Here is a 24382-nt window from a genome sequence, read left to right as displayed (position 1 = left end):
TATGGCTGAGGAAAACATCATGTTTTACAAAATACAAATGGAAGATCTGCAAGAAAGGCTTAAAAAATGTCACGAACAACTGCAGCAAGGGAAGCAGGCTGAAATGGACTATCACCAGAAGTGCAAGAAACTTGAGGAAGAATTGGAAGCGCAGAAGTGCACAGTTGAGAGCTTGAAACAGAAGATGGACCTGCAGGTCAAGGAGAGCGAACACAGGTTTCTTTTGTTTCAGAATGAAGTTCAGCAAAATAACAAACTCCAAGATTCTGGATTTAAATTGAGCTGTGAGAGAAGAGGGAATGATTTCAATTTCCTGAGTGACACCGTAGCTAGAGAATTTGGACAGCTTCCTCCACCTGCAAAACCTAGCTCGCCTTTGTTAAGGCAGAAACAGGAGAGATCAGGTTTTAAATCTGATCAAATAGAAGAAAATACATTGTACGTAAGTGCTGATGATACAATGCCGAGAGAGGTACAGTTCCAGTTGTCAAGAGTAAACCAGTCACTAGGAGAAGATGCAAGCCCACAATCTTTTACAGAGTTTATTTCTCAAACGAGTACGCAGTTCCAGATAACTTTTGATAAAGCAAGCCAAATCTCTGGAACATCTGAAAGGGACCAATTGAGAAACAGGAACCTACACAGTTCCAGACAAACTATTAGACATGGAGAAGACATGAAACATGAATTAGGAGTGGTAAAACTGCATCCCTTGGAGGTATACACTACGTTTTGTGAGGGTTTGCCTTCCTAGTGCTGTTTTTTACTATTCTGTCTGTTTGTTTGTTTTATAGTTATGCTTTATCACTATTCTGTATTCTTTCTGATGTTTCGTATGTTCTTACCTTGGTGAAGGGAACCCCTTCATTCTTGGGTGACGTAAAACACTTTTCATTAGATCTTTGTAGCAGGTTTGTTAATATCTAAGCAATGCGTTATTTAAAAAGTTTTTAGTGGAAATAGGAATTCACGTACACCATTGTATCATTGTTGGTCAAAATCAGCTTTGATTAACAGCACTAAGTTCATATAGTAGTATACAACAGTTATTGTTGCTTAATCTAGTCATATTCCTGTTACTGAATAAATACTTGAAATGTCAAATGCACTTTAAAACTATCTATCTGTATCTCTCTGCTCTCCAATGCTAGTAGCAGTTCTCCTTTCTGACTTGCATTCAAGTTCTCCCTTTTGTTTCTCTGGTGGTGGATTTAGGAGTGAATTATGCACAGTATAGTTCTGCAGATGTATTTCTCACTGTGTCAAAAAATTCCTATTTACAGATAGCGAAGAAAAAGCAGTATGACATGCATGTTGAAGTCACAACATTAAACCAAGAAAATGACAAGACTTTTGGTAATGAAGAGAGAATGTTTGAGGGATACAAAACATCCGAAGGGTTTAGGAGAGAAGACTTTACAAAGATGAGCTCTTTCTTAGGGGAAGAGATTCTGAAAACTGTTGATGATGCTACACAGTCGGAATATTTTACAGAGGAATATGATGATATTAAATTTCAAGGTCTCCGATGTGATGTAACTGCCAGACAGTTGACTGAAGTTAAACTTTTAGACAGGCTCACGGTTGAGCAGCTCCGTTCAGGGCAGAAAAGTATTGATGAGGTTCAGAAAAGTCTTGAAAAATTTTTAACTAAACCTACAGCTATAGCTGGGCTGTACCTTGAATCCAGCAAAGAGGTACTCTCTTTTGCTTTAGCAGCAAAGAGAAGAATCATAGAAAAAGCGTTGGCATTAGCATTTTTAGAGGCCCAAGCAGCTACTGGTTTCATCATTGATCCCACAACAGGTCAGAAATTCTCTGTTGATGATTCAGTGATTAGAGGGCTTGCAGATAATGAATTCAAGAGTAGACTCCTTGAGGCAGAGAAAGCTGTTTTGGGCTATTGCTGTTCTGGGAAAGTGATCTCTGTGTATCAGGCTATGGAAGCTCGACTCTTAGAAAGGCAAAAAGGTAAAAACATCCTCGAGGCTCAGATTGCTAGTGGAGGGGTCATTGATCCTGTAAGAAGTGTCCGTGTACCTCCAGAAACCGCCGTGCAGCTTGGCTTGCTTAATAACACAATTTTAAAGTTTTTGCATGAACCTTCTAGTAATGCAAAATGTTTTCACAATCCAAATGACAGGAAAGCTATGTACTACTGTGATTTGCTGAAAATGTGTTTGTTCAGTGTAAGCAGTAAATGCTTTCTTCTTCCAGTTGGTGAAAGGAGAATAAGCAGCCCATCAGCAGAGAAAAGTCATAAAATTTCTGTAGTAGACAGCAAAACAGGAGCTGAAATGACTTCATATGAGGCTTATCAGAAAAATTGTGTTGATAAAGCTACATATCTTGAACTTTCCAAACAGGAATTTGATTGGAAGGAGTCTACGTGTTTTGACTCTGATGGGAATTCTTTTCTTTTGTTTACAGATCTTAAAACGGGTGTACAGTTTAATATTGAGGAGACCTTGAATGAGGGTAGAATTGGTATAGCATTAGTCAATAAATACAAGGAGGGTTTAATCACAGCTAATGAGTTTGGGGATATTTTAGTTAGCAGTTCACAGCCAAATAAAGATTTAAACAGTCCTATTGCAGGGTTCTGGCTTTCTGAAACCAATGAAAGAATTCCAGTTTTAAAAGCCTCACGCAAAAACTTGGTAGATAGAGTTACTGCTCTCCGGTGTCTTGAAGCTCAGGTTAGTACAGGAGGCATAATTGATCCATTTACTGGGAAAAAGTACAGTGTTTCTGAAGCTTTGCAAAGGGAGTTAATTGATGATGGTTGTGCCAAGCAAATCCAGCAGTGTGAACTGATCTTTACTGGGATCATTCACCCTGTAAGGAACACGGTCATGTCAGCTATTGAAGCTATGCATGTAAATGCCTTAGACAAAGAAATGGGTATGCGCTGCCTAGAATATCAATACTTGACTGGTGGGTTGATAGATCCAAAGTCTCATTCCAGATTAACAATGGAAGATGCAATTAAGAATGGTGTTATTGATGCTGTCACAGCTACAAAGATGAAAGATGAAAAGTTGTATGTTAAAGTTTTAACATGCCCCAAAACGAAGAAGAAGTTAACCTACAAAGAAGCTTTAGAGACAGCTGTTTTCGATTGCCACACTGGGCTGCGATTGTTAGAAGCAGCTCAGCCCATGAAAACAGGAATTTCCAGTCTTTACTATAATTCGTAATGGAACAAAGGCACTAGTACTCATTTGGGGCCTGCTTTAAAACCCATTCAAGTCATGGAAAAGATCTAAGATGGCCTACATGGAAAATCATAAATGATGTTTTCTAAAGTAATCACGAGTTGCTGTAAACCTAATTAGAACAAACCACTGATTAGCATAAACCACTTGTTACAAAGTTGAAATTTATAGCTAAACTTAGGCAGATTCATGATTTCAAAATGCAGACTAGGTGTTCAGTCTTTACCTGAAGGCCTTGTGTGACATTATCTACATGGAGGTAGCGTAAATCAGACGTTATACTGAGGTTGGTGAAGTTAACATTAGTACAAAATGGGTAGACTTAGGTGAGACAAGAATCAGATTCTGATATTAAAAATTGAAAGGGATCGCCCATTTTGCAAATGAAGACAGTGTAGTATTTCATGTGACCCAATACTTATCTAATGTTACAAATCAGTTTGCAGATATCAGTTATTTTACAAAAGGGGTAATAAAGTATACAAGGGTTAAATCTGCAGTCTAGTAAACACATATGCATAAGTAATTTTTCTCACACTGGTATTTCATTAATTTTAATGTGCTACTCATAATTTTTTCTCTCACTTCAGGTAACTTTTTTTTAAATTGTTTTCATGCTCTAGTAGGCAAATGAATTGCAATTACATATCAAATTAAAAAAAATCAATTGAAATAAAATATCTTCATTTTTATTAAAGGACTGGAAGGACTTAAGCATGTTTTCTAAGTATTGATAAGTTTCAAACTACTAACAGGTTGTACTACTATAGAAAGAAATATATTTTCCTGCGCAGAAAAAGATGAAACATCTCAGTATTTTACTTTTATTGTTCTTGTTTCTGTAGATGTAAAAGCAGTGTATTCTTCCTAATTGTAATTTAGTAATCCATGTGCATAGATTGCAAAATACTGATATCCTATGCTGGCTGTATATATTCACACCTGGGGGTAATGCAAAGGCAGCAATTCAAAGATACTTTATAAGCAAATGTTGTTTAGATTTTATCTGCTGAGTAATGGCTGGGAAGCTATGCTTTTTCTTACTATCAGTCATTTTACAATGAATGTGTATGTGTATGAATAAGCACCATAATCATGATTGCAAATCATTTGAGGAATTATTTTGTTAATGTCTATAATTATGTGGCATTTTTGTTCCTACATCAAAGTGTCGTAGTAATGCATGTGGTGATAAATAAAAAGAAATCACTTTGTGTTTATGTGATAATACTGCCATTGTGGTAGAATTGTGTTTCTAGGGACACTAATATTAAATATTGCAACAATTTACATTTACATGTTTTTTACAATTTGCGGTGCTCATCAGAAGTCAATGGAAGAAGAAAAGAAGGAGTATGTTGAGAAAGCTGGGGATTTACTGAAATGGGTGTCAAACCTCAGCAAGACACTCAGCAAAGAAGAAGGAGAAAAGGCTGAAAAGACAGATTTGCCTAAGCAGCAGGTACACAGATATCTTTCGGTAAAACACCACTTCCTCTTTTTAGCTTTCTGTGTTGATTAAAGTGAGAAACTATTCCATAAATACTTCTTTTCTCCAAATCACCATCCATGTTTTACTGAAGATGTAATTTCACATTTGGTGGCGAGTGGAGGGTTGGGCAAATGAACACCAATGTTTAGGAACACAAACATGTTACTGGGGAAGAAGTACAAGCTGCGTTTTACAGGCCTGGTGTGTGACATATTCTGACACTGCAAAATGTCACTTCAGAGAAACCAGACCCTGCAGACAGTAACTCAGTCTGTGTAGAGAGACAGTGCATCCTGGCAGCACGGCACTTTGTAGGTCTGCCCCCTTGTCCTGAAATAGTTCAGTGAATAAGTCTGGTAACTTCTGCCCTGGCACCAGGAAGGAGAGAGCTGGCAGGAGGGGCCTGAGGGCCAGGTTTCTTTTTTGAAAAGTTATTTTGAGGGATCCTCTTATGGGATAGTCAAAAATACTCTCTTAGGGAATACATCAGGTGTAGGCTGAGCCCTCTTCATTATCACACTAGTCCACAGGCTGCTGGAGTGGCCCACGTTGGCACCTTTGTATTTGAGGTACGTTGTTGTTGTATACAGTTGTAACTCTGACCATAAAATTCCATCTGTAAAGCTTCCTATCATTTCTAACAACTCTCCTGGTAGGCTCATCCCACAAAATAGCTTAGTGACACTTAAAAAGATTTCAGTTGGTGAAGGTCTACCTGCACATTGAGCAGCAGAGAGATGGAGCAATCTCTTTCCCCACCCTTCAGTACAGGGCTGGATGTGTGGTCATGCAAACATGACTTTGGCCCTCCTGGCAGCCTGTTCCTGCGTTTTTATTTTGGTCACACGTGCTGGTCCTGGTTAGAGCCACTGGAGCAGTGTGTGCATAAATCAAGCTTGCTGTCAGGCAGGTCAGCAGTCCTGCAGTCCTGATGGCCACTGGTCCCAGCACGCTGCTTGTTCATAGAGGACCAGTGCTAGCTCTGTTACTGAGTTTGTCCCTGTACTATAGGAGCAAGTAAGCTTGTATTTATTTGAGCATATTGATTGGTAAATCACTAACAGTTAGGATCGGAGTTTGCAAAAAGCCTTCAACACTGGTCTTTCTCTGCCCATGTTAATGGCAATAGTGCAAGCCTTTGTCAGCGTTGGGCCAGTGCTCAGTTCCTTAGAGTATCTCAGCTTACCACGGCAACTATGGCTGGTATCTTCCCCATCCAGCCTGAGCCCTCAGTGAGTAACCTGTGAGGTAGACACATTGGCTTCCTCCAGCCTGTGGGAGATGGGCGTTTGCTATGGGTGTTTTCATCCCTTGAGAAATGGCCTTTGAGAAAAGGTAGGTAGTGTCACCTTCTAGCCTGAGGTAGACACATTGGCTTCCTCCAGCCTGTGGGAGATGGGTGTTTGCTATGGGTGTTTTCATCCCTTGAGAAATGGCCTTTGAGAAAAGGTAGGTAGTGTCACCTTCACGCCTGACTAGCGTGGGTGGTTTGCCAAGTTTGTAGAAACATGTAGACTAGCTGTTAGCTGAAATGCATTTGACACAGTAGTTTGGGGTTGCTGTGGGGTGTAGCCACGGAGTGGGTGGAGAAGCTGGTGCCAGTAGTGACAGGGCATACACAGGAGCCGCAGTGATGCCGCTTCCCTGAGCAAAGTGGAGCTCATGACCCCACCTGCTACCTCAGCTTGCTCCTGTCACCTTCTTGCGTAGTGCGTACAGTGCTTGCTCTCTTGACTTCTGTCCAAGCAGCACAAATGGTGGGATTGTGACTCACTGGCGGTGATTGCAGAGGGAGACTGTTCAATACGGTGTTCAGGCCCTTTGACACAATGCACACAGAGACAGAATTGGTTGTGTCCAGACCCAGGTGAATGGAGGGCCCAAAGACCTTGCTAGAGTTCTCTTGGCGTTGACATTGAACGTACCTTGGGCTTGCTAATGAAGTCATAGACTCCCCTTTGAGACTTTGCCTTTATTTATCCAAAATGAGTGCTTGTCTCTGAAGAGACTGCAGGAAGTTTCTGAAAAAAGTTACAAAATTAAATTCTTGCAAGTTCCTCTGCCAGAAGAAGTGATTGAGTGAGGATGATGCAGAAATGGTAGCAGGGAGACTATAATAAGTAATTCATTTTTTTCCAAGTGTCTGATATTGCATTGGTCTCCATCATCTAATTTCATGAAGGTTTGTGGCCTTCTGGTGTTCTTCTTTAAAAAGTTATTATCTCTCATCTTGGTGAGCAACTTCTTCAACATGAGCATTGTACGCATATCTTTATAAAGCTGCTTTAAACTGTACCAACTATAACAAGTGGTTTTAAATGGATGGTTAATTTTCAAACAAATAACATTTAAAAATAAATTCTCTTTTTCTCACCAGATAGTTTTCAAACAGCTTATTTAACCAAAAGGCATGGCACAATGACTTACCGTGTATAAATGATCCAATTCTGTAGCAAATATCACTCTAAGAATATCTGGTATTTAAAGAAAAAAAATCAAGTTCTTACACTATTGAGTTTAGTCTGAGATAGAAATACTGTGTTATTTGTTTGTTTTTCTTTATATATACCTGCATAGTTGAGTCTTGAACACAGGTTGTTTATTTTTCAGATTTCCCTGGATGAAATGTCAACCAAGAAAGAACAAATAGCTGAAGCTCTGCAGACTACTCAGTCATTTTTAGCTAAGCACAGTGACAAGTATGCCATTTTTTATTTTTGAAATAATGTAAATTAATTGAATCAGTACATACTGTTTGCTTAAAAAGAAATCATATCCTCACCTTACAGTTTCAATTACATTTCATATACAAATATGGGAGGTTTTTTTCTTTAATTTTATAATTTTGTCTTCCTATTTGTGGAAGCTTGATGGGGTTTTGTTTATTTCAAGAATTTGGTTAGGTTTATTTACCTCTGGTCAGCTCAAAACCATTATAATTGGAAGTCGAGATAATTAACAAATTAGTAGTAAATTATTACTTGAACTATATGTCACAAGTTGGTTTCATCTGTGTCTGAAACCAGACTGTTTAAGATACTAAATTGCTGAGATATCTCCTGACTCCTTGCTAGCTATGTTACCTGTCTTGACTGGTAATCAGTAGACAAAGGCACATGCAAATGTTAAATGATTTAATGAAGTGCCACATAAATTCTAGATTAATATAATTCCTTTTCCTGAATGACTACAAGCAGTTTGTAGCTTTCTTGAAAATTCTGTAATTAGGCTATATTTTTTTCAGACTGCTTTTACTAATTTCGGCCCCCCTTTTTAAAAGTAAAGGTAAGCAGATCACTCCTTGCAGGTTACAAATTTCCTTCTCTCCTTCTTGCATTTTTCTTTTTTTCTTAATAGAATGACAGATGAAGAGAGAAATGAAATGGAAAAGCAAGTCAGATCCCTCCAGGAGAGCTACAGCTTGTTATCCAATGAAGCTTTGAAGCAGCTGCAGGAAGCACAGTATCTGGGTGATGAAAAGATGGAAGAAAAGGTAACAAGTTTGAAACTTACATTTCAGTCTCTTTTGAGGTTTACTGCATGGTTTTGGAACCACACATGATCAGTAAAAGAAGAAGCTGCAATTAACAGTGTGTAAAGGAACTTGAGATTTAATTGACTGAAGGTTTTGTGTATGTGCTATGGAATACCATGTGTGACCTTACCTGTGCATATGAACATTCTGCTCATCAGATTTTTTGTGTGAAGAGTCTTAATAATGTGTGCCTTGCATGAAGGAAGATAAACAAATCATTCATCTCTTAACTCTTCTCTTAAAAGCCATTCTTTGACTGCTAGATAAGTCTGTGTTTCTGCTGCAAAAACGACACCATAAAATAACATGTTAATCTCTCCCATATATCACTCGGAAATGTCTTAGAAGAGATCTACTTTCAATTTTTCTTAAAATGTATCTGGATATGAAAGTGGGAGCACATAACGTGATTAGCTCTGAGACACTACATACACGTTTGTTAATGGATCTTAAATATGGAATTCTCAAAAATTATGTTGCAAATAAGTGTTCTCATATACACGTAGAAGCAGTGTCTGTGTAATTAGTTCAAATAGTGTTGCCAAACTGACTTTGTGCTTTCCATGTGAAATAAATGCAGTATTTGGTGCTAGAGTATCTGATTCCATATTGCTGAGTGCATATACAGAAGTGCTGTATGCTGTAAACATGAATAGCATGGTAGTTTTGAATCATGTACTGTTTCCAAATACTCTAACCTTTCACAGACATTTAGAGCATGAAAATTTGCCTTTCAGGTATATGTTCTATTTGCTCACTCTGCAATCATTTCTTCTATTGTCTTTCACTAACCCTATTTATGTATGCAAAGCATAGGTTTTCAATTCACAGATGCATGTTGATTTTAAATCTTTTATCACATCGTGTGCTGTTGAATGACTGACATAGATCACTTGCGCATTTTGAGCTGCTAACATTCACAGCATTCCTCCAGGCCTGGTAAGTAGTTGTTTTTATGTTTATCATGCTTTCAAAATCAAAAGAAAATTTAAAATATGCAGTCTGAAAATAGTGATAGCTTTTCTTTTATATTCCTTTTTAGGTGAATAAAGTCATTGCTGGTGTCATTGACCAAACGACTGGAGAAGTCCTTTCAGTCTTTCAGTCTATTTTAAAAGGTTTTATTGACTATGACACTGGAATTAGATTGCTCGAGAATCAGCTGATCCTTTCTGGAATTGTTTCTCCAGAATTAGGAGTATGTTATGATTTGGAAGAAGCTAAAGCTCATGCCTTAATTGATGAGCAGACTCTGATGCAGTTGCAGGAATTAAGTAATGCAAAGAAGCTTATTTCAGAATCATCGTTATCAAATCTTCCAGTTGTATCAGCTTTAGAACAAGGTCTAATTTCAGAACCTTTGGCTATTAAAATTCTTGAAAATCAGCTTTCAAGTGGGCACTTGATTTTGCCATCTACTGGAGAAAACCTGACTTTGCAGATTGCCTTCCAGAGAAACCTGATTTCTCCAACATTATATACAAAGCTTCTGGAAAGACAAGACACGTGTAAAGATCTCATAGACCCCAACTGTGCTGAGAAGATTTCTCTTGAACAGATGGTTCGTAGAAGCATAATAAATGAAGAAACAGGGTTAAGACTCCTACCTGTGAAACCACAAGAAAAAGGTAGAGTCACGTTCAAATGTGGAAGGAAGATAACTGTTTTGAGGGCAGCCCATGAAGGACTCATCGATCGGGAAACAATGTTCAGGCTGCTGGGTGCTCAGTTAGTGTCTGGAGGTATAATTGACCCGGACTCAGGGAAGCGAATGACTGTGGAAGAGGCCATGAGACAAGGGATGATAGATCAGGACACTGCCTGTGGGATCCTCACACATCAGGTTCAGACTGGTGGAATCCTTTGTCCAAATTCAGGACAGCGCTTGACTGTTGATGAAGCTGTACAATGCAACTTGATATCATCTACCAGTGCACTGCTGGTATTAGAAGCACAGAGAGGCTTTGTTGGACTAATCTGGCCTCACACAGGTGAAATATTCCCCATATCAACTTCTTTGCACCAAGAGATGATAACAAATGAGCTGGCATTCAAAATACTAAATGATAGACAGAAAATAGCTGCACTTTACATTCCAGAAACTTGTGAAATAGTCAGTCTAGATAAGGCTGCACAATCAGGGATAATAGACATCAATACTCTATCTATTTTGACCAATGTGACTTTACCAGATAAAATGCCCAATGTAGAAGAATTAGATTCCCCTTGTAAAAATACTGCAAAATGGTTATCAATGTATGAATTCATGCCATCTGTATTCCATGACTGTGAGGAGGAACATGAAGATTCTGGCACAGAAGACCCTGTATGTCATAATTTAGATCAAGCTAAGAAATTATTCATATCTTATCTGATGGTAAATAGTTATATGGATGCAAATACTGGAAGACGACTTTTATTATATGATGGAGAACTCCAAGAAGCCATCAATATGTTGCTGGAAGGTGATGGTGCTGCATGCAATGCTGGTGTGTCAGAAATGGAGTTTGATAACAAATGCATAAACCTGAAAGGAATTAACCTAAAGTCGACTGGCAGTGTCCACTGTACTAATGTCACAGGCAGTGTTCAAGGTGATCTTTCAGGTGCCGAGAATACTTCTAATAACAGGAAATTAAATCAGTTTGAAGATTTGGGGAATTACATATCTTTACAGGGAGATGCTCTCCATGTGTGTAGACCAGATGTTTGCAATGCTATTGGTACTGAACAATCAGAATACACACAGGAGATGTTGTTAACTAACCCTACAGTACTTAGAAATGTAGTAAGAAGCACTCAAAATTCCATGAACAGAAATGCACTCAGAGGTCTTCTGGAGGTTTCTGAGTGGACAGAACTGCCTAAGCATAACAGTCAGAAGGTAAATTCAGGAAACATTGAAGGATATCTTCCAAATTACTCAAATCCAAATCTTACTTCAGAAACAGAGAAAGAAGAGAATTATATGGCAGACAGTCTGAGTAATGAAAACAAGAATGATAAAACCTTAGGAAGTTCCTTCAGCATGAATGAGTTGTCAGATAATGAAACCTGGAGAGAGCTGGAAAGGTGCACAAAATCCAGGCGTCACATACTGCAAGCTGACAATAGCAGAATGGTACTGGATAACAACAAGAAAGATGATTTTCAGAGAAGTCTTGGTTCATCCATCAGTGCAGATACTGAATATAGACTTCCAGAAGAACTCGTTAGTCAGTGTGGTAACACACTACAGTTTGAATGTCATGGATATAGTGAGCAACCTCTACAGGACTACACTGATGTACAAAACAGGCCACCCCTAGAGGACTATCTTTATATACATGGCAGGCCATCCTTGGAGGATTGTACTGATTTGTGGAGTAAACTGTGTCTAGAAGACAGTGGAGACATGCACTGCAGGCCTTCATCGGGTGGCGATACTGTTACACATGATGGATCGCCTGTGGGGGACAATGACAGCACAGCACAAAGGCTAACAGTAGAAGAAAGCAATCTTGCATTCAACAAGTTACTGCTGTGTGACAGTAGTTCTGACTCGTCAGTAGAAGGGGGTGATGGTTTCCCACAGTTTGAAAGTAACTGCTTGCAGCATGAATGTGGTGAGGTAGCCTCTGAAGGTGACAGCTCTCAGTTTGATGATGATGATGCCTATGAAACACCTCAGGTAGATGATGATGACAGTGATGTCTATAACACTTCACAAATTGATGATGATGATTCCTATGACACTCCTCAAGGTGATGATGGTTTTGATACCTTGCAGTTGGGGGATGATGGTACACAAGAGCCAGAATTGTCTGGAACATCAGTTCCATTAGGTCTTCTAGAGGAGAGAGGTGGTCTAATAACCCTGAGAGAAGAAAACAGCTCTTTTCAGGAACTTGCAGCTAATGTTGGAGAGAGTGTTCATGTAAATCTGGCAGGTCCACCTGAGAGCATAAATATAGCTTCTGCAAGTGCTGAAACTATGGAAAGAATCCCTGAGGAGGAAAGGGAAAGAACAGGGAGCTTTGGAGAGAAGGAGCAAAAATTACCAGTTACTCTGGGGAGTGAAGAAAGAAAGGAAGGAGGCCTTAGTTCTTTACAGGAGATGTATGAGGCAGAAGTACGAGACAGAAATGAGGAAGATGAAATGAAAGCGGAAAGTGACTCCTATGAGGATGAATCTGAAGGAACACAGGAGGAAGAAGACTACGGGGATGATTATGATAGTTATGATGACTCTGACACAGATTCTGATAGTGATGAAGAAATGGATATTTTTTACTCACACCATCAATGTATAAACAAAGGTGACCAGCTGTTAATTTCCTTAGGAGACATAGAAAATAGCGATGAAAATAATCAGAATATTGATGACTGTTGCTATTCTTTAGGCCACAAGAGAGGGTATACTTTGCAATCCCAGTCAATCCATGAAAATGGGAAACAATCCTCAGGAAAATGTGAATCTGCTTCAGATGTTTCTGAGGAAAGATGTGTTAGTCTTACATGTACAAGTGAAGAAGACACACAGCAGGAAACAGAAGATGAATATAGGACTTGTGTTAGAAGTAAATACATGTCACATGGTACTACTGAGCCTATCCGGTCTGAAAATACCTTTGATACTGAATGGATGTCCTGTAAGAGCGAAGAAAATAATAAAACACAGCTTAAGGTTCGAAGTTCTCAGCTTCTTGGTGATATTGTAACATCTGACATGAGTGTAACAGGCTTCCCAATTACAAAGCAAGCTACTGATGATGATGAAAGTACTCAGACAAATTTGCTTCTCTCAGAATGCTTTATTCATAGTGTGACTAAAAGCAATAGTACCATGCCAATGTTACATTCAGATAATGGACAAAGACAGAGAGAAGCACTATTTGCAGAGGAAAGAGTATTAAATGATATGGCTTGTATGGAACAACTAAAGGAAAGTTCATCCCAAATGGACAGTAAATTCCTTGCAGATATGCCTTATGTGAGTGATGGTGATAGTTCACTTAGTGACCAAGTACATCCAGTGACCAGTAGGAAGCGTGCTCAAATAGGAGGAGGTTTTGAAATTCTTACAGAAGATAAAAATAGAGTAAATATTATGGAGGAGTGTGAAATCATGGGGCTAAGTAAAAGTCCCATTCAGATGGAAAGCCTTGGGGAAATATTTGATGCATCGGTAATTAAAGCTGAGAGAAAAACTCCAGTTTCAACTAAAGAACACGGAAATGTTGATAAAGCTTTGCTTGACATTGGAGGTAGTGCAAAATCAGATGAACTTAAGAGAGATTTTGACATTTGTGCTTCTTTAAAACAATATACAACAGATACAAAGGAAGGTGGCCATTCAGAATTTGATAAAACTGAATCCTGTTGCTTTCAAGACAGGGAAAAAGGGAAGAAGGGTTTACAGAATGAAAAGGACTTTCTTCTAAATATGGAAGAAATGCATTCAAGTGTATTTAGCACTTACTCTTTTCCCCCAGCTGACACAGTGAAACCAAAGGAAATTAGCATAACTGAAGAAACAGGGAGGGGTATCTGTCAAAATACTGACAATGTTCTTAAAGACTTCTCAGAAAACAAGAGCAGCAATGATAGTGATTTTTCCCCAGTAAAAGCAGATGCTTTAGGAAGTATTGAGGATGCCAAAGAATCGGGGGATGGGAGCAAAGTGCTACCTTCTGGGAGTCATCCCCATACCACTGATGTTTCTTCTGCAATTTTGAGCAGCATAGGGGCTGACTTGAATTATGGTGCCCAGAAAGAACATGACATGCTGAAAAAAACAAAGGGAGAAAATTTCATGGCCAGTGAGACTTCTTCCCTTGGAAACAGTGTCAAAAACCAAATGTCCACGGAGTCATTACAAAAGGAAACAGGACCCTGCAAAGATTTTCAAGTAAAGCAAGGTATTTCTCAATCGCCAGAAATGACTGACACACTAATGGAAGACTTAAAGAATATATTACAAAGGAAATTGAAAATGGAACATGTTTACTGCAAGCAGGAGGGTGAACCCCTAAGTTACTCTGATACCAAAGTTTTAATGCAAAATTTACTTCAAATGGTTAGAAGTACACAGCTTGGGAGTGACACATCTAGTGGGTCAAATCTGAAGCAAATGAGCAGTGCTGTTAGAACTGCATTAGTGGTTACCACACCGTGTACAGAGCCAAAGGACAGGGATGCTCTTCCACTGCTTTGGCCTGATTGCAGAAGTCCTGATCTTCTTCGTGATATTCTGAAGCAGGAATCCTGCAAGCAAAAGATGGATGATCCAGGTGAAAGGAAGAGTGAAACAGATGTGAAAGCTCCTGTTCCAAAACTTATTGCTTCTGAACTTCTGGAGATTTTTCAACTCTCACCTGGAGATGAAAATACAAGCAAGTTAGAGGACCTGATAAGTGGTTTACTTACGAGCTCACAGGTTGCTGGTATCACCACAGAATGTGAGGGTAAAGGCAAAGTAGATGGGCTTTGTACTCTTTTCTCAACAGAACAATTGGAGTTTGGATCAGAAATCTCTGAAGAGAAAACATTGGCAAATGGCGCAGCCATTGCTTGGAAAAGTGACCAGGAGCATGGAAAGACAGACAGCCTGTCCAAAGGCTTTACTGACCCTGTTTTCAAAAGAAAAGAAGCAGTCCTGGAAGACACCTCCACTAGCATGGTAGGTAACAACAGCTGGTATTTGCTATGTGTCCTGTGTTAAAGGAATTGCATGAATCCTCCAAGTGGTGGAGAGAATAATTAAACTGGAAAAATGGTTGAAAAATTAAATGATAAATTTAAAATAAATGATAATTAAAACAAGGACTTTTATTGCTTATTTTCAAGTCTGTCAGTTTGGAAAAGCCTTTCTTATTGTTAAAACTCATTTTCAGGTTGATGGAGTACAACAGTGTTTAAAGTTAACAGAGAAAATCCAAGGACATTTGTCAGTGCTTCAAGATATGAAAAGCTACCTAGATAACCAACAGCCTATTAGTAACAACCTGGAAATACTAAAAGAGGAACTGAAACAACTAGAGGTAAGTAAAGTGTTCCTTATACTTGTACTTCACTGATGGTTGCTAGGAAAAGCCCTTCAATAAAAAAAGAGAGATCTCAAATATAGTTAAAAAGTAATTCAGATTTAAATGTCATTCTTGCTTAGTAACTTGATGAATTTTATATGTACTCTTTTTGTAGTCATTTGAATCAGGACTGGCTACCTTTGCAATTATCCTAAAAAAGGACATGAAGTTGACAGAAGAGTTCTTAAAGTTTTGTCACAGTGATATTCCTAAAGAGAAACTTAAAGAGTTGAAGATAAGCTATGACTATTTGCAGGAAGCATTTTTGGTGGTCTGTGATACATCTTCGAAACGAGCAAAACAAATAGTCTGTGCTGTTGACTCAGAAATGGTATGTTTTTATTGGTGTACGGTTTTATCTTGGTTTTCTTCAAGATAATTCAGCTAAAAGGAAGAGTTTGATTGTGCTTTATTTTGGTTTATCTTAATACAAAAATAGATAAATGATTCTATGTAATGTGATAGAAAATGTGAGTAGACTCCAGGGGCATAAATAAATATACAATTTCCCTTTCTAGTCTAAGCTTGCAATACTACACCAGCAACTTTTAAGCAAACTGCAAAGCTTTTCAGACTGGATCACAGGAAACAGTAAAATCGTGAATGACTTCATAGTGAATACTAATGATATAGAAGAGATGAAGAAAAGTTTACAGACACTTAAAGTAAGTATCCTTTATGGCAGGTGTTGGTGCTTCTGAAACATGTTACTACTTATTATTAATTATTAGCTAGTTTTTGTATACCTGTTCCTTAACCTCTATTGCTTAAACAGACAGCTAGAACTAATTACTTAAGAAGACAACTACTTGATAATCTAATAATAAAATCATATTGATTTGCTTTTTATCTTGAAAAAAAATTTTGGTAGAGTTTGGCTTCTTACTAAGAAAGCTATTGGTTCTGCTTACATTTGTTGCAATAAAGCTGACCCTTTTTGGAAATCTAATTTATAATACAAATACTTCAGTGATTAAAACTGGATCTTTATGCATAAGATCCAAAATCTTTACTGAAGTTTAATTACCTTCCAAATCAATTATATGTGAGAACAGGAGATTGGGAGAGATAAAAAGCCTCTTCATTACACACTCCATGAAATAAGTGATGAATAACAAATCAGAAAAAGTTTTTAGTAAAGGTCATACACCTCTGTATGTATGAATGGTAAAAACAACATTATTTTACTGTGCTTTAATAAGGTTCCAGTATGCATGGTAATGTCATAGGGGTTGTACAGTGTACAACTATGGGCAGAATTTGCCACACTGCTGGAAATGGGGCTTCTCGCTGTGGAATTAGGAATAAGAATGCTTTCATGTAAATATTTTAACATTTCTGGGTCTTCAGACCTAGAACCTGCAAATGTTAAACCTAATTTGCCATAAATCTTCCAGTTGAAGCCAGTTTTCAGTCATCCTTTCAGAGTGCAAAGAAATAGATGTTCACGGTCATCTTATTTATTACTTGGACGTGGACTGTCCCAGGGGCAAACAATGCACAAATTCAAATGTCATATCTGAATGTGTCAGAATGATTCTAACAGAGTCTTGATTTACCATGGGTAAACTGTGTCCCAAAAGCATTTTGGAACAGGAGCTAAGAACAGAGGGTGGTAATACTTGTGTTTTATTTGTACTGAAGTTGTCTTCATTGCTATTCATTTCCTTTTCTTCATTTACAGAACTGTGCTGCAGAGCTCAGTAGTAAAAAAATGCAACTGGAGTCCACTGCGTTCGATGTTCAGTTCTTCATTTCTGAACATGCCCAAGATCTTTCTCCTAATCAGAGCAAACAGCTGCTGAGGCTCTTAAATACCACCCAGAAAACTTTTCAGGAAGTACAGGAGGCAATAACGTCTCAGGTGGAAAGTTTAGAGACTCAGTTACAGGCAGCGCAAGAGCTGGGTGATCAGAAGGTTCGCCTTTCTGTATAAATGTGTGCTGAGTGGTTTTGTCTATGGATGAGGAATTTTAATACCAGCATGTGGTATTAAGTGTATTCCTATCTTTTAAGTTTTACTACAGCTACATTCATAGCTCTACAAAGATGGTATTGAACAAGTTTGGTGAATTGTCATTTTTGTCTTTCCTTGGTACAGTCACAGAAACAGGACAGATGTAGTTCTGGGCATTAGGATCTGTACAGCCTGAGGTGACCAGGTCTGCTCTTTCTAGCAATGAGCGAAATTTACTTGAGGTTTCTCACAGGTGTTGTTTGTTTAGCAGATATATCAATAAAGTAGTGAACTCTTCTGGCTGCAACTGTATAGATAATGAATCTACTATTGCACCATTTCTCATACTTCTGTCCTTCTGAAGACTTTCTTTTCCTCTGATTTGCCAGGTCATCTGCTTATGTGATCGTTTTGCTAGGTCTTTGTAGTCAAAGAACCAGATTTGTTTAAATCCTTGCTAGCGTGGCTTGTTTTGACCGAGATGAGTTAGAGGGGCAAACGAACAAGTAAATCAGCTGAGATATTTGCAATTCTAGGCATGGGCACTGGGAAAGCTATGAGTCAAGTTGGGACAGTTACCTCTTCAGCTGGCATGGCTGCAGTTGGCAAGCATAAGCAGCCTTTGTAGAGTCAAAGGAGGATGATAAGATGCTGCAGTGTAACTTCGTCTCCTCTTCTCTCATAGAAGCACTGCTAAGACTCAGAATCATCACCTCAATCCCAAGTTTATGCATAATGAAAGGTGTTTTAGCATTCTGAAGACTTTATATTATTTTGACATTTTAAGAACATTTGTTTCCTCCATACTTTGGGAAGGACACATAAAACTGAGTAAAGGAAAGGCACAGATAACTTTTCTAGGACTTAGTAACAATAATGAGCTTGCATGTTTTGTTCTTTTCTGCTGCTTAAAAAATCAACGTTTTCTATTCAGGTAACATGTTATGCATACCAACAAGAGCTAACTCACAATCACAACTAACCTCTGTTTTGATATCGTTTTTTCAGAATTAATAGTGTTTATCACAGATTTCAAGCGGTTAAGAGACTGGATTTTCACTCCTGCTGTTTGGAGATTTCATCTTTCACCTATGTGCATGGCCAGACTTCTATTGGGCAATTCCATCAGACATGGTCTCTTTTACTTACAACATATTTGAGGTTTATTCATAACTTCTGTATGTTCATCTTGCTCTTTGTACCACTGCTATCATGTTTACAGCATACTTTTAAAATAATTGCTTTGTAATATTGGTGTTCAAAGGTAATGCCTATTTGAGTGTCTGTTAGTTCCTGAAGTAAGGACATTTTTGGTTTATTGTTCAATTGTGTTTGGCTCTAATACAGGATGTGGCTGAACGGCAGCAGGAGTGCAAAGAGAAACTGCAGGAAATCTGTGATTTGCTTACACAGACTGAAAATCGACTCATCGGACAGCAAGAGTCTCTTGTTATTGGAGACAGCAAGGCTGAGCTAGAACAATACCAGACCAAACAGGAGGTATGCACAATTCTAGTCAGATAAGTTAAAGAAGACTTGAGTGCAGAGGGGAATAACTAAACTCTTTTCTTGAATAACAAGACTGTCATGTGAGAGGAGAGTAAAATAGATTTGTTTGACCTACCAAAAGTAAAGGCTTAATGGTGTGCATTTAAACTGAACACACTCCAGTACGTGCCAGTGGGAGGAAAGAAACTTTCAAACTAGGAGACACTAGAATAGGGAGTATGCACTAGACATTTCAAGAAGCATTCTTGGAGCAGGCATGAAATTTGTTATATATTAGCTTAAGATTGTTCCTGTCAGTTGTGATAAAATCACACATGTTGATTATGCTAAAATCATTTAACCAGCTTTTTGACTGGTATCAGGAAGTGCTTATTTCTGTTCACAGTATTTTGAAGAATTTTGCTGCAAGGCTTTTTATTGCCTGAGGCTTTCCGTTGCCTCACACTTGTTTTGGTTTGAATTCTGATTTTTTTAGTGTTGCTTGCAGTCTCTTCGATGTCCTCATGTAACAGAACCCTTTCAGAATTTGTCAGGAGCCTCACCTTACTAACTCCAGTGTAGCAGATTTATTTTGTCTCTTGCTATCTAAAAAATAAGATACTTTTTCTTCTGTGGACACGGAAATACAATATTTGAGCTGCTAAACACAGGAAAATAGTGGCCTCAGTCTGAATAGGAGTGGAAGCCAACAGACTCGAAATTTTAAAAAAATACATGATCAATTGAGCTGCAGCAACACTGTCAGTTGTTGAATTGATTTTATTTTTTTAATAATGCTGCAATTTAGTAATGTATCATGTACTCTGCCAAGTTAAAAAGGATCAGTATGGTGCTTACTCTTATAACAAAGAGATTTCCAATAGTTAATTAGAAAGATCTGATGAATAAATTACTTACTTCTATTTGCTTTCTTTTTTCTTGAAAGGAGATACAAAAAGACATGAGAATGAGTGCCCAGACACTGGCAGAGGTTGTGAAAAATACCGAAACCTTCTTGAAAGAGAATGGAGAAAAGTTGTCACAAGAAGACAAGACTATTCTTGAACAGAAACTGAATGAAGCTAAGACAAAGTGTTTGCTCCTTAGCCAGAAGGCAGAAGAGTCCAAAAAAGAACTGGATAAGGCTATGACAACAGCAATTAAGCAGGAAACAGAAAAGGTTTTTAGGCAACCATTTCATACCTTTATTCAAACTTTTTACATGTCTTACGGGATTAGTCTTACAACTTATTATTGAAATACTGTGGAGAGGTTAAAATCATATTTCATATGAGTGACTAATAAGCTGGTTTATTTTTTTTACAAAATTAACAGAAACATATATGTCAATCAAAAATGTTGTTTAATGTTAGTGTATTTTAAATGGTCGGTTTGCGTATAATATTTTGTAGTGCCTAAAGAAGATTTCTAAACTGAAACTGTGAAATTCCAATGTAGGTTGCAGCCATAGAGCAGCTGGAAGAAAGTAAAAATACAATAGAAAATCTCTTGGATTGGTTATCAAATGTGGATAAAGAAGCGGAACATGGCCGGAAATTTAAGCAGGTGATAGAACAGAATGGAACACACTTCGAAGAGGGAGACTTGAAGGCTTTGGAAGGAGAGGGGGATGATGTCAATGGTAATCTGCTGGAAATTCAGCAAGGCATTGAAACTGAGGTGGATGGACTAGTAAAAAGCACAGAAGATAATCTGAACCAGCAGTATCAGAAAGTCAAGGTACTGTTACTGGGTTTATTCAACATTTAGGTGCTAAATGTGTCAATCCTCGTTCAACACGAGTGAATTCAGTCTCATCCTTTCTGTCATAGACTTTGGAACAGGTGTTAGGGATGTATGGTGGTAGGAATTTTAGTAGTTAGAATGTGTTGCGAATTTTTCACTTTTTTGCTGTTACTATGGTTGTTTCCTGCAAAATAAGAAAAAGGACATATTCTGGAAGGTAAACATTAAGAATCCTGATAATGGGTCCGTTCTTAATTTTTATAGTGAGAAATTAATGCAGATAAATAAAATGCAAAAAGCAGCAACATAAATTCATAACCTTAATGAGACTTTCAAAAACCTTTGTAATAGCCAGATTATTCTGCCCCCTGCAATTGCCTGTGAACACTGATTACCAATAGCTGCAAATAATAGTTTGCTGAAATTACAATCTTCATTCCCTTTAACTTTATCACGTGGGCAAAGCACTATTTGTGAAGGCTTCAGAAGGATAAGTTCCCTAAAACTACAGCACAGCATTTTAAAAATAACTTTTCCTGGTGAGATAATTGGAATCATTTAAAATAGTAAGAGCTCAGTTTTATGACTTTTGTTGACTTACAGTTGAACAACCAAGAACTTTCAGGTGTGATTTGATGGACATGTTGATGAAAATGATTATGCTGATAGCTGATACTATTTTGCATTTCCTTTATTATTAAAAAAAAAAATATCCCCAACCTAAGAAAATGAAATAGTTTGGTTTTTAGTTCCACATCTTTGACAGTTCTTTTCTGCATCTAATGTCTACAGGATAATTGTCCACTGTACTCATGAAAGAAAAGCATACCAGTCTATTTTACATAGCTATTTTTCATAGGAATACAGGATCTTCAAGAATGGAGATTTTCTGAAAGAATGTATTAAAAATATGGGTTTTATTTGGCATACAGTTCTACTTCCTATGTCTTACTGTTTTTTTATGAGATTGAAACAATTTACACGCACAGACTGTGTCTCAGTTTTTACAGTCAAATGGACCTATTTTATGACCAAGTATATTTGATAAGAATCACCGCTGTTGAAACTAAAAAATGAAATAAAAAAAACACAGGATAATAATGTTTTTCACTCAGAAAAGAAGAATGTCTGTATTCTTTTTAATGTTTGATGCTTTCACTCCTTGTGGTCTATTTGACTGGTACCTACAATATATGTAAAAGGGAATGGAACAGTTTTGATTTGGAAAGTTGCCTACCTTTGAATGCTTTATTTGATAAATCCTGTTTTGAGACAGGGAATTAGGAAAATTTTGATTACACTAAGCATGCTACCCTGTATGTTAAGTAATAAGCAAATAATTTTTAGGAAAAAAAAATAGAGATTGATAATATCTTGCTTTACTGTGTAGAGTTTTCTTTTAGAAGTACAGGTGAAAGCATTTTTGTGAGATATATATCCTAGTATTTCCGAGTTCAGTCATATTTGAAGACTGCCTGTATATCTGGCTAAAATTGCCATTGAGTTTTTGTAAAATTTTGAAAGTGCACAGAAATACGATTACCAGGACTCATACTTTCACTTAAATTATTCACAAAATATTTTTTAATAAATAATAGGAAAATTAGAAAAGCTTTTTATCATTTTGATGGACTTGTTTACTTTCTGTTTCTAAGCAGAATTCAGCAGAGATTTCAAGACAGTAATGATCTAATAGAACCATCCAAGAAGGTGCTGGTCATAATTTTGGGGGTTTTTGCTGATTTTTTTTTTGTTTGTTTTTGTAGGCTCAACATGAGAAAATTATTTCACAGCAGCAGGCTGTCATAATAGCAACTCAGTCTGCCCAGGCACTGCTTGAGAAACAAGGCCACTACCTTTCCCCTGAAGAAAAAGACAAGATGCAGAGGAACATGAAAGAGCTCAAGGCTCAGTATGAGACTGCTTTAGCTGAATCAGAACGGAAAATGAAGTTGACTCATTCTCTAAGAGAAGAACTTGAGAAATTTGATGCAGACTATAGTGAATTCGAAACTTGGCTGCAGCAGGCAGAACAAGAACTTGACAATTTGGAGGCAGGTGCTTCTGACTTCAGTGGTATTATGGTCAAACTGAAAAGGCAAAAGAGTTTTTCAGAAGATGTTATATCTCACAAAGGTGATTTACGGTATATTACAATTTCTGGACAAAGAGTTTTAGATGCTGCAAGGTCATGTAGCAAAAGAGACGGTGTGAAAGTCGACAAAGATGGTATCGATACTTCAGCGACATACACTGAAGTGCAAAATAAACTGGATAATGCTTCAGATCGTTTCAAGTATCTCTATACTAAGGTAAGTTTTATTTATATTAAGTAGGAAAGACTACTACAATTGATTTGGCAGTTTGTATAAAAAGGAGTTAGCTAATGAAACAAATACTGTGGGAAGTTGTAAATTCTTTGTTTCTTAAAGTTAGATAACAGAACAAGATGCTTTTCTAGAAGATCTGCTTTAGACAAGTGCCAGACCATTTAAGGTTTGAATGGATGAAACTTTCTACCTTGTGTTATAAGGGAGAAATCAGACCAGATTTCCACATTGTTCTTTCCAGCTTTAAGCAGACTCTTAGAGTTTATTACAGTACTTGATGCCTCAGTAGCTTTTTGGGGTGGAAAAGAAATTGTAATGCTTCTAGATGAATAACATTTCTTTAGTTCCTTAGGGTATTTCCCACAACTGCTTATTTACTTGGCTTCCAACTAATAAAATGAGTATAGAAAGAGAGATGCCAAGATTAACATTCAGAATTTCAATTTGATTTGTATCCTGAAACAGTTTGTCCCAATGTGACCTTTGTTGTCAGCACTAGGCCTGCAAGAACATACTGATTTGAGGATACCAATTCTTTTCCACTACTCTGCCAAATAAACATTTTGTCCTTAACAATCTGAGATTAGTCTCTAACTAATGGGAAACTAGCAGTGCAAAATCTTCCGTGTACTTTAGAAAGGGAAGATAATCCACGTCTCTGTGCCAGGTTCGTGTATGGAATCTGTCAGGTAGAATGAGACAAACATCACCAACTGGTCTCACATGCCGACTTTCCATCTGTTTTCAAAAAAACAAGTGTTGTTCAATATTGATAACATTCTGGAGTTGTAAACTTTTGAGACAATTATTAATTGAACCATTTAGGAGACAGTTGCTGGTCAGTATCCTTTGACTATGCCATTTCATATTTTTCTAAGATCGTAGGTCCAGACTCCTTAGTGGAGCCTCAGTGTCCACAGATACAGTGTTGGTCTGCAGCAGTGGCCATCTTTGGGAATTTTCATCTCTTTAATGTTTTCTTGCTCAGAAATGTAAATTCTGTAAAGACGTGGATGTGATGGCTTGATTACAAGACCAGTGTATACTGTGTTCTGTCAAACAGTTTGTGAAGAAGGCTCTCCATTTACAGAAGCTCATTTTCATTTTCTTACTTAATTTATATGAACAGTGAAGTTAAAAGCTTGTATTAACATGTTAAATTTCCTCCAATGGATTTATTGGATTAGTATGAGTGTGAATGCTTTAAATATTTGACCATAAATATGCAACAGTAAACCCAACACAGAGCAGACTTTTCTTATTAAATCGAGTGTTGAAGGACAGACTTTTAAAAATTGAGATCTTCCACAGTTTGTGAGATCTTCCTTGTTGTAAATGGGTTGGTAGTAACATTTTTGCTTTTAATAAGTATTTATATTGCTTTTATTGTTTTTTGTATATATATTCACACACACGTATAAGAGCTTATAAGCTTATATGTTGAAGGAATCTTAAAGTCAGTTCTTAGTCAACTGGTTATGTAAATGAGTGGATTCTATGTTTGCCCACCAGATGGAGACCAAGTACCAAATGCAAATATTAAATACTG

The 24382-nt window shown here is 37.5% G+C and overlaps 1 protein-coding gene across 2 annotated transcripts in view; it reads left to right on the top strand.

Annotated features, from left to right (window-relative positions):
- Nucleotides 1–24382, top strand: part of DST (dystonin) — a 310119-nt gene that overhangs the window by 185738 nt on the left and 99999 nt on the right. For both annotated transcript variants that reach the window (XM_009879834.1, XM_009879835.1), the window contains 7 exons: nt 4546–4680; nt 7321–7409; nt 8068–8203; nt 18617–18769; nt 19704–19937; nt 20216–20497; nt 22270–22815. In XM_009879834.1, the coding sequence (XP_009878136.1) occupies nt 4546–4680; nt 7321–7409; nt 8068–8203; nt 18617–18769; nt 19704–19937; nt 20216–20497; nt 22270–22815 (1575 nt within the window). The remainder of the gene's footprint in view (nt 1–4545; nt 4681–7320; nt 7410–8067; nt 8204–18616; nt 18770–19703; nt 19938–20215; nt 20498–22269; nt 22816–24382) is intronic.

This window comes from Charadrius vociferus, unplaced genomic scaffold (assembly GCF_000708025.1).
Source record: "Charadrius vociferus isolate BGI_N301 unplaced genomic scaffold, ASM70802v2 scaffold342, whole genome shotgun sequence".
Classification (NCBI taxonomy): Eukaryota; Metazoa; Chordata; class Aves; order Charadriiformes; family Charadriidae; genus Charadrius; species Charadrius vociferus.
Note: the sequence above shows the minus strand (reverse complement) of the source record. Positions and strands in the feature narration are given on the sequence as shown.